This window comes from Larimichthys crocea, chromosome XV, assembly GCF_000972845.2.
Source record: "Larimichthys crocea isolate SSNF chromosome XV, L_crocea_2.0, whole genome shotgun sequence".
NCBI lineage: Eukaryota > Metazoa > Chordata > Actinopteri > Sciaenidae > Larimichthys > Larimichthys crocea.
In genome coordinates, this window is record NC_040025.1 from 10,701,318 (window position 1) to 10,711,858 (window position 10,541).

The following is a 10,541-nucleotide window of genomic DNA, read 5'->3' on the forward strand; positions in this document are numbered from 1 at the left end:
TGCAAATTTTACGATAGAATGTTATGCCATTAAACTTGTAAGAATGTGTTAACATCTGGATTAGTCTGGAATCATATTCCAAACTTTATAAGTTGACTTTTACTTACAGATCTAAACCAAGTAGTAATTTAAATATGACTCTAAACCAAGTAGTAATTTAAATATGACTTACGTTTACATTGTGGTACTCCAGGTAACCACTGACTATTAATTAACACATGTCTGATTAGGTGGCCCTTGGTAACAGTTGAGATTACGTTTGGAAAATGTTGAGAAGGTTGGGAAAATTTTAAAACACTTACTGACACATGTTGGAGCATCAGGCTCAAATGTTCCATAGCTTGAACATGTTCTTATTTTGGATCCACGAAGTGCGTAACCTTTATCACAACGGTACTGCACAATATCTCCATCGATATAGTTATTACTTTTTGGACTGTAACTGCCATACCTAATTGAAGGTGGTGGATAACACGCCAACACTGCAAAACACAAATAACACCCATTAGAATCGAAACAGAGTATTTATTTAGTCATGTGGTTTAAACTCATGTTGGGTTCTGAGGCAGGTTTGGAACAGTTTTGAGCTACAGCGAAGAATAAAGAAAGAAAGATCAAGTCAATGTCACACCAAACACCACCTTGTGTATAATCAAATATATATACTGAGCTTATCAGCAGTGCCACTCACCTTGAATAGTAATGGTGAGGCCAAGGCAGCTCACTAGAAGGAAGGAAGTTACACCCATGATGGTTTCTACCAGCAAGTCTCAAGAGTGAAGTCAGTGAGATGTCTGGCAAAGACAAACGCAAATGAGAGTGAGACAGTGAGAGTTTAAACTTGTAGAGAGTAACTTGGAGATTCACAGTGATGAATCAATTTAATGTATCTTATGCAACCAGTATTGGTCAACTTGACATTTAGAATGTGTTGAAATCAGTATGAAGACACACCTTCAAGTTCAAGTCAGGTCCAAGTCAACTTTATTTCAATTTATTTTATTTGCTGCTATATGTACAGGACATATAGAGTATTGAAATTTCGTTTCCCTCTTATCCCAGTGCAAACAGCATAAACATGACATATAAAATATAAGTAAGATGTAAAAAATATAAAGTAATATATACAAATCTAAAAATATATACAAGCTAAAGACATCCATGTGGCAATATGGCACAGTGTAATGTAAACAGAATTATCAGTATATGTATGGCTATATGGCAGTATGGACAGAATTAGTGTTAGTGAGCACAGAGAAAATATATTTCTAAGACTAAAGGTGGACTAAAGAGGAATATTCTGTTAGATAAAAACATGTTGTTCATTTTGATTCCATCGATCTTTGTTCAATACATGTGCGCTATTTATTCAGTTTGGGAAATTCCACGACCTCCGTGAGCTTTAACGGGACTAGAAAGTGTCTCCGTTGCTAGGTTGTTACCCGGGGCGATTCTAGGATCTGACCTTTGGGGGGGCTCAGCCGCCAGGAAGCAGCTGACATCTGTTCTTGACAAGGAATTATTAGGCTACTGAATTTAATCCAGTGTTTAAATTTCTTAGAAAAGGCTAAGATTTTTCATAAAAGCATATATAACAAGAATCTTTGATCATCCAAACCATGATCTATGTACAAGTTCCACTGACATACAGTCCCCCACAAAATCAGCCATTTCACCAGATAAGAGTCTAATATCTTCCTAAACCTATGTAACATTACTGATTAAGAATAAACAATGATCAACTTTTCTCCAAAAATTAGTTAATGTAAACTGAGGAAAAGGCTTAATTGACCACAGCTGTCCATAATATTGTGTCTCAGCTTTTTTGGCCTGTTAAGGGATAAAAGACCATCTTGAACTTTAGGCCATTTTGGGCTATTTTTAAAAGCCTATGCCCTCTAAATGGGATTTAATATGCATTGAGACATGAACCACCTTCCTCCATGCCCTGGACAGTATTTCTCTGTCATATTTACACAGTACTGAAACACATTGGTTTTCTATGTAAGCTACACATAGGGAATATGGAAAATGGACAAAGCAAAATATAAACTTCAAAACAAATAGTTTTATTGATATTGGAATATTGTTTGTATGAGCTTACATCAGAAAACAAAATTGTCTCAACATAATTAATCAACTAAAGAAAAAATGTCAACGAGTAAAATTTTCTACCCTATTCAACTACAAACCACAGTATATCCCAATTAAAGCAAAAAAAGAGAATAATCAACTTCAACATGAAGACTGAAAGGCTCTCTTCTGCGTGCCAAACTGATCTAAAGGGTACTGAGGCAGCTTCAATGGTTTGGGACCAGTATCCTTATCCCCTAAATCAAAAAATCGCATCTGCAGACACTGATGCTTCTGCTTGCTCCTCTATCTGTGCTTCTTCGTGCACCTCTCTGGTCTGCTCCCTTTCAACAGCAAACCACTCTCCCTGCTCTTCTCTTTCTCCATAGTAAAAAAATGACAAATATTTATATTTCTTCCAGGTCTTGCACCCTCTGTCTTTCCTCTCTCTCTCTCTCTCTCCATCCTGCTCTTGCCCTCTCTCCATGCTCATCTCTCCCTCTTTACAAACGTTTTGTAAGGAAGTTGTTATAGACCTTTATCATAATAATAATACATAAAACATAAGACAAACAAGCCCAGTGGGCCAATTTCTGGGGTATATTCAACAACATACGTTAGCAGAGTTTTAGTCACATTTAGTGTGACACCGTCACCGTTTAGTTTTTGGTTAGAGTTAAAGTTAAAGCAACGATTCGGTGTTTGACTCACCGAGCCAAAGGTGAAGAATCAGTGTTGACTGCTGCCTTCGCCGTGGTGAAATTATCCCCCTCCACAACGGCTCTGGTTCTATCTTAGCAGTCCAACTTCAGCATAAGTGTGAATAGGCCTGGACATTGTTATGATCACATAGTCAGCCTTCTGGGTGTTACATAAAATTCCCAGAAATGTGTAATAGTGTGTGTGTGTGTGTGTGTGTGTGTGTTTCTCATGAGTGTGTATGGTGTGTGTGCTTGACTTTGTCATGATCTAGTCAAGTCAATTTGGCAAAAACAAGTTAAAACTGGGGATGAATATTATCTGGCCAAACAGGCACTTCAATACTGGCAGGTATCCCAGACCATTATATCTTTGAGAACAAGACCTCACCAAAAGATGTTTCCCAGCTGTATTTCTTGAACATATTTCCTCATCTGTGTGTTTGTGTGTCTATGTGTGTCCCAATGCAATTCTGTGTGTGTGCTTCTATTATATTACATTTAAATCCCCACCAACAGTTCAACACAACAACAATGCAAGTAAGGGCGAAAACCCACTAGGGAAACAATTCCCTTACGACCCCCGGAAACACTCTGTCTTTTCCCATTATTGTTGTATAGTTGTATTGATAATATTACTCAGTGTTACTTTTTTTGTCATTAATACATTTTTAATGCTTAAATTCTTAAAATATGTTGTTTTGCTGAGTGGACTGGACTCCCCATGAACACACACCCTTGTTATTCCCCTATGACTGTCGTTGTAGCTCGCATTTTTGAAGATGATATTAACTGTCTCTGGAATTATCTACAGGCAACACAGAGAAAATGTCACTCTTGCAACATGTCAACCCTGATATACTTATTTATAGTAGACACATTTTGTAAAATATGGTTAATAAAACATGTTAAAAATCTTCATTGGTGGTCACCGTGTACTAGGAAAAATAGGGTTAAATTCCATTGAACTTCCCTTTTGTTATAAAAGAAATGTGTTCCACAGTGCCTTAAAATAGAACATTTTTAAAATATATTTTCCCGGATAATGTTTGTTTATGAATACTTTGTTAAAATACACTTGCAGGGTCGAGTAAGAGACATTTTTACTATTAGAAAATGTAAGTATTACACATACAGATGGAATGAAGACCCACCCACCCTCACAGTGTTTTCAAAAGTAATACAAAATACAAAAAAAAGACCCATGGGTGGGTCCACTGTTCTTACCCATTATTCCCCAACTTAGAAAATATCACGCCAAACTCCATTCAAAATCTGTCAGTGTTTCTTAACTAACGTGACACAGCTTGTGTAGATAACCTGACCGAATGACTGCACAGTTTGTCTATGTTGACTGTTCAGCATACGTTTAAGGAAAGAGGAAGTAAGATTAAATAAAATTTCAACCGTCAAAAATAGTCGGTCATGCCTGTTTCAGTCCTCCATCTTCCCACAGTGTACAATAAAAGAAACAGCGTATGTCGAAATTATGAACAAGTGAGTTAATCTGTGTGTCTGAATTTGACATTGTTAAATTCATGATATCGAAACAGATCAGCCCACAGTGTTAGATAACGTTTAATATCAACTAAAAGTTGCTGCTGCTTTTCTCAAATTGATATGATGCAGACTTGACCTAGGGGACCTAGGGGATATTTCCCAGAAGTAAACCGTACATGGTTATGACTTTTATTTCCATAGAAGCAGGAGATCAGATCATCTAATGGGCTGTTTTTCAGGGAGTATGAGGAAGTGAGTACTTCTCGTTAAGCAACAAGCAATTTTGCAAGAGCATTTTGCAACAGTTGCAACAGCGCCAAGACAAATATGTTTGCATTATATTACAATATACAGTATATGTAGTGGCTAAGTCCCATTTTTAGCCACTACTGAATGCCAATTTTGTTGATTGTTTGGACGTGTTACCCGGAGAAACTGATGCCAAAACTTGGTCATCTTTAACTGAAAATGTATTTATTGCAAACTCTGCAAATCTCAATAAGCTAAACAAAACCAACGAAAACCTTATTTCCCTTTGTGCACTTCACTTGTACAGGCAGGATAGAAAGAATGCCATTGCCAGCCCCTGAATGACCACAAGTTGAAGTGGTGGTGCAACTTTCGACTCCTTTCTTTGGCTGTTCAGTATCTCCATGGATAACCCTTTTTTTCAATATGCAACCGAAACAAAGACCAAAAGTTTAGCTTTTCCCTGTGTTCCTTTTTTCCCCAGTTGTGGACACTGATCCAGTCTTTGGTGTCCTGTATGTCACCAAAGACTGGATCTGAAGCTATTCTGACTTGTTGCTAAACAAACTTGACGATGTCAGTGAAACAAGCTCTTCGATCCTCGCTGTCCAAAATGTCACACGCTCTTGCTCTCCAATTTTCTTTGAGTTTATATGGGAGTTTCTGAATCACAGTTTTCATACTTGCTGGCATGTTTAGCTCTTCCAAGTATTGTAGTTCCTCCATAGCATTGGAACATTCGCGCAGGTAAAGTGCATATGCTTGGAGCCCTTTAATGTCCTCAGATTTTACACTTGGCCACCTAGTGATCTTTTCCATATAAGCTGCTGTTACCTTTAATCCATTTCCAAAATGCTCTTTAAGCAACTGCTTAACAACAGCGTAACCTCTATCTGAGTTAAATGAAGGCAGCAGCATACTAGAACCCTTGGTGAACTGCTCGAGATAATACAAACAGTCTCCTCTACTGTTAGTCTTTGCTTCCACGCAATATTCAAACGCCCTTATGAATAGTTTGAACTGCAGAGGATCTCCATCAAAAAACGGAATTTCCCTGTGAGGTAGAAACTGAGAAGTATTCATTTGAACAAGGAGTGTTGTGATTTCATTTTGTCGTTGCAGCAAACTGTAGAGATCTCCTGATGTTTGATAAATGCCTTGAGAAGGTAAAGAGATTTGAACTATTTCTGGCCTCGTTTGCCTCTCCAGAGGATCCCCAACATACCCCAAATGCGATTATCCAACGACGAACCCTCGTTGATTCCCAATGAATTACATGATGTATGCAAATGGTTCAAAATGAAGCAGTTTTTGACCTAAATGTAGTGGCTAAGTCCCATTTTCAGCCACTACTGATTGCTAATTTTGTTGATTGTTTTAGACGTGTGACCCAGAGAAACTGATGCCGAAATCTTTAACTGAAAATGCATTTATTGCAAACTTTGCAAGTCTCAATAAGCTTTCCAAAAAAAAAGACTAATACACAATCAAAAACTCCCAAATTTAGACACACCTGTCATTAATGACCTGAACTAAATATCCATACCATACCACCCCCTAGTGTTCAGGAGAGATAAAACCAGAAAAGAATATATGGCTCCTAGAATATACATTTCAGACAAGGCTAAATAGTTTAAGGAGTTTGAGCGTGACAGATATTTTCTATATTTTCGATATAATACAATGTGCTGAATCAGAAATAGATGAAATTTCAGATAATATCTCTGTTTTCCAGCTTCGAATGGGAAGGCTTTTATAAATATTGTATTCTGTGTCCAGCACTGAACATATTCCTCCATCCACACTATTTATCATACCAATACAAACAGTATATTTCCAAGTTATAAAATAGCTTACTGCTGAGTCAATGTTTGGGCAAAAGATTAGTTTCCAAATGTCTGGGCGAGGCATTTGAATTCTTTTATATACAGAGGAAATTATCTTTGTTCTATAGCTTATAGTCCTGCATTACTCATCATAAAAGTTGTACCTGTTGGTTTACACTCATTAAGTCAACAACAAGCAAGCATTATTTACATTTTACACACATTCATTGACCTGTATCTCAAAACACAAAAAAGCCAACATACATACACAGAAGTCAGTGGTCTTGTGTGAACTCATTCTTTGGTTTAAACATTATTAGGAAGAGAGAGCTGTGTTCCTTTGTGGTCATGATCTCTAGCTTTGACTACATGCACTGAAACACACCCACCCACCCAATGGAATGTAAATAAACCCTAAAATAAACATGATCTAAAGGAAACTACTATTTTAACAAATCAGGAAATGCTCTCAGAACATCATGTAACATTATTCATCATCACCAGTGGCCATTGTAAGAGTTCTGCTGTTGCTTCACTTTATAAGAGCAGTTTAAATTCACCTTGGTACCAACTATAAAACAATAAAACAATAAACAATAAAAATCAGGTCACCGAACCAAATGTGGATGGTGCTTAGAACGAACCCTTCCCCTCCTCTTCACACGTTTAGGTCGTGCTTTTGTACATTTGATTATAATGCATAGAAATATCAGTAAGGATGCAAAACAAACCCAACGCAGCAATGTATACCATAACGGTAACCCTGTCCATGATCTGAAAAAAAAAAAAAAAAATTTAATTAGTGACAAGTTTTCAAGCTTTTTAATGAATGAATAACTTTAATCGTTGCTATTATTGACATCAGATTAAATAAAAACAAAAGATGTATTGTCTAACCTGCTGAGAAACAGATGTTGATCAGTCTGATTTATTTGTGAAGACTGGTTTATTGTGTCAGAGTGGATTTTCAGTGTAGCTTGGCAGGTAGTCAGAGGTGGAGAGGTGGAGGCCAAGGTGGTGCTCATTCTGTCCACACAGTCATAAATGGGTTGGCCTGATGAAGAACAGACATTACAATGGCATTCTTTTATGAACTTGAACCTTGTGCAATAAAGATATCAAACTGGCATCAAAACAACTCAGACAGACCCATGTTAAGAATGTGTTCCTTCAAGCCCTGACCACTAGGAGTCGCCAAAGTACAAATCAGAATTGTTAGAAAAAAGAAAAGAGGCCTGTTGGTTCAGAGGAAATAGAGGCAGAGCCTTATTGAAGGTGTGAAAATGACAACAACAACGTGTCAGTGAATAATGTAACACATTGCTTGGCTTCCTTTTCCTTTTTTCTCATGGTTTTAATCTTTTCACAGCTGAAATGAAAGTGCAAAGGCAGGCTGCTTTGTTTGACCTTCACCTATATAACTGTACAGCAAAACGTCTGTACACTTATGTAGGGTAAGGTGCTCAAGCATTTATAATGACACAAACATTCTAAAATATTATACACAGAGTAAAAGCACAAATAAGCACTTATACACTTTTACTTGAAACCTACAGTAAGCTGTCATGAAAGCTTAGCCATTATGGTTTTAGAAAGCACATTAATGTTAATGAACTTTCACAAAAATAGAAGTTACATGAGTTCCTGCAACTTTTTCTAATAATAATCATAATGTATATTTGTCATATTACAACTTACTCTATGATGATAATCAATCTGAATCCACTTAAGTTCTGTTACAATAATGCACTATGATGTATCGTAGTATTTCTTATGATTAAGGTGTAAACGTGTTGCTGGCATTAAATTCAAAATATACTTATAGTTCTTCAAAACCAAAATTATTTATCAGTTTAAACATTTTAAGTTGTTTTTGTGCTGTTTTCAGTTAAATATGGGGTTTTAGTGTTTTGCACATTTTGTTTCTGTTTACAATTAAACAATGCTGACAACATTTTTGGAAACAGGTAACCACAGGCTTCTCAGAATCTGTTACCGACTGGTGCATTGATATTTATAGAGAGCAAGAGAGAGAGAGAGAGAGAGAGTACAACACCTGGTTTGCTCTTACCCTCCATATTGATGACATAGATACAGCTGCTCTCTGCAGGCATTAGAACCTGCACAGAGAGGATATCACTCCGGTCACTGCTTATGTCATTATGGGCAGTACAGTAGTAATCGCTGTCCTTATCCAGTGTGCCACACTGCAGGTGTATGTCTGCTGAGTCGTGGAGCAGGGTGTCCTCGAGCTGAGTGCTTTTGTACCAAGTGTACCGAACGCCAGTGCCCTGTTCACAACCACAGCGCACTGTCACTGGTTGCCCCCAGCATGTTGGCCTGTCCACCTGGGAGCTCAAAGGTCTAAGTTTGGGTTTAGATACTGGAACTGACACAAAGGAGCAAGTCAAATATTTGAATTATTGCAGTTTGTCTGATATTTTGCAAGTAATCAGTAATAAGCACTTCTACTTTATTCTTACCTTCAGTGATGACCACATTAACTGAGGCCATGATGTCGGCATACATTTTGTCAATCCCGACCCAGTACACTCCACTGTCTTCAAAATGGAGATCTCTGACTTTCACAAACAGCCAATATCTTTCATTTTTTATCTCAGCCCTGTGTGCATATGCAGTTCTGGTGCCACCGTCTGAATCCACCAAAATCTCACAGGTGTTTCTGGACTCCCCTCGACACCAGTACTTTTTACTGAACAGGTGCTTTGTATCATACTTGCAGATATGCGTGAATTCACCTCCAACGTGTGCTGTGATTTTTCGTTTAACACACTTGAGCTGAAGACTTGCTGAAAGAAAAAAGTCCAATTAGAATAAAAAACCTCTCATAGCCACAGCAATCAGTTTGATTTAAGCTGATTTGATTTCACTTGTGGGTTGATGGTACATGTTTCTTTTCAGGCTCTGACTTGTAAAATTCCCCACATGAAAAATCACATTTGCAACATAAATACATATAATTATATTCTGCTGAGAAATTATTATTTTATGTACAAAAGAAGTATTTTTATATATCCTTTCACAAATTTCACACATGTCTAAAGTGAAAGAGTGTCATATCAAATCACTAAACTTCTAAAATGTATGCATACATACATACACAACACATACATTTCATTCGTTTCAAGTTTCTATTTGTTTTCCACCTGCTAGTTACATTTTGATTAATAGTAAAATTACAGTTAGTATTCAACTGCCCCCTTAAAATGTACATTAGAATTTATTCTTCAAAATAATTAATAATAATAATAATAATAATAATAATAATAATAATAATAATAATAATAATAATAACTAAGCACATTTCCACATGTATTTTTTTCTTCTATCTATCTATCTTTCTTTATTTTTTTTATTTAATTGCTCAAATAAACTCCCCAAATGTAATCAGAATCAGAAATACTTTATTAATCCCCGCAGGGAAATAGTTTATTTAGTTACCGCAGCTCCCAAACGGTAAGTGAGATAGCAAGAAAACAAAACTTTAACAATATACACCTATACAATATCCTATGTTAACACTATATACACATGTATAAATACATGTTAAGTACAGTTAAGTAGAACCAGTAACAGTAGATTAAAAACCAAGTAACAGTGAACTATGCAATATGTAAATCTAAAACCTTATAAAGAATTTACTCTTTGAGAGACTGTACAGAGAGTACACTGATTGAATAAATCAAAATAGCATTATCACGATAAATACAAGTTATAAATCATAGTTTACTCACCATGAAAAAACAAAATCAGACAGAGAATCTTCATTTTGATGTGAACCGTAAGATTCGAACTCAACAATAGCCAACACACAGGAAATGGTGGACTGTGGTTACTGTAGCTTCCTGTAGGTACACTGTGGGTTACAGGAAAGCTTCTGTTTGCTGGTGAAGACATGCGACGCATTGCATATTCTTTTGTCACCTACAGGGTATTTGAGGTTGACTTGATTTTAAATCTTAGAACTACACACAGACTGTATTAGTCCACAAAACTTACAAAATCAAACATAACAAAATATTTGAATCAGTTTTCTTCTCTGTGTGGCACTATCACACTATAGTACTATTTTTCTTTTATTTGTGTGTTTGTTTGCTTGTGTTTTCTTTTTTCTTCCTTTTGTTGTCTTCTATCTATCATTAATATTTCTGGGTTTTTTAAAAGTTTACTGCAT

General features: G+C 36.4%; 2 protein-coding genes across 5 annotated transcripts in view; both read right to left on the minus strand.

The window, feature by feature from the left end:
• Nucleotides 1–4,091, minus strand: part of LOC109141879 (membrane cofactor protein-like) — a 33,683-nt gene extending 29,592 nt beyond the window's left edge. Inside the window, exons 1-4 of one of the 2 annotated variants that reach the window (XM_027288748.1) lie at nucleotides 3,999–4,091; nucleotides 2,785–2,902; nucleotides 692–794; nucleotides 303–482 (exon numbers count right to left, since the gene is read on the minus strand). In XM_027288748.1, coding sequence (XP_027144549.1) covers nucleotides 303–482; nucleotides 692–749 — 238 coding nt within the window. In that variant the 5' untranslated portion in view covers nucleotides 750–794; nucleotides 2,785–2,902; nucleotides 3,999–4,091. Of the gene's footprint in view, nucleotides 1–302; nucleotides 483–691; nucleotides 795–2,784; nucleotides 2,922–3,998 lie in introns of those variants that run through there. The other variant, XM_027288747.1, reaches the window with a different exon arrangement.
• A 1,423-nt stretch (nucleotides 4,092–5,514) lies between these two features.
• On the minus strand, nucleotides 5,515–10,311 carry LOC109141871 (uncharacterized). Of its 3 annotated transcripts, none has more exons than XM_027288325.1 (5): nucleotides 10,102–10,311; nucleotides 8,830–9,156; nucleotides 8,418–8,735; nucleotides 7,244–7,400; nucleotides 5,515–7,120 (listed from the first exon to the last, which is right to left on the minus strand). In XM_027288325.1, exons 1-5 carry the CDS (start codon nucleotides 10,271–10,273, stop codon nucleotides 6,955–6,957), a joined length of 1,140 nt encoding a protein of 379 aa, XP_027144126.1. In that variant the 5' UTR covers nucleotides 10,274–10,311; the 3' UTR covers nucleotides 5,515–6,954. The 3 variants fall into 3 exon arrangements, with proteins under 3 accessions (XP_027144126.1, XP_027144128.1, XP_027144127.1); XM_027288327.1 differs by having other exon boundaries at nucleotides 5,517–7,120; nucleotides 8,830–9,152; nucleotides 10,102–10,230; XM_027288326.1 differs by lacking the exon at nucleotides 10,102–10,311 and having other exon boundaries at nucleotides 5,517–7,120; nucleotides 8,830–9,375.
• Between the last annotated feature and the right edge of the window lie 230 nt (nucleotides 10,312–10,541).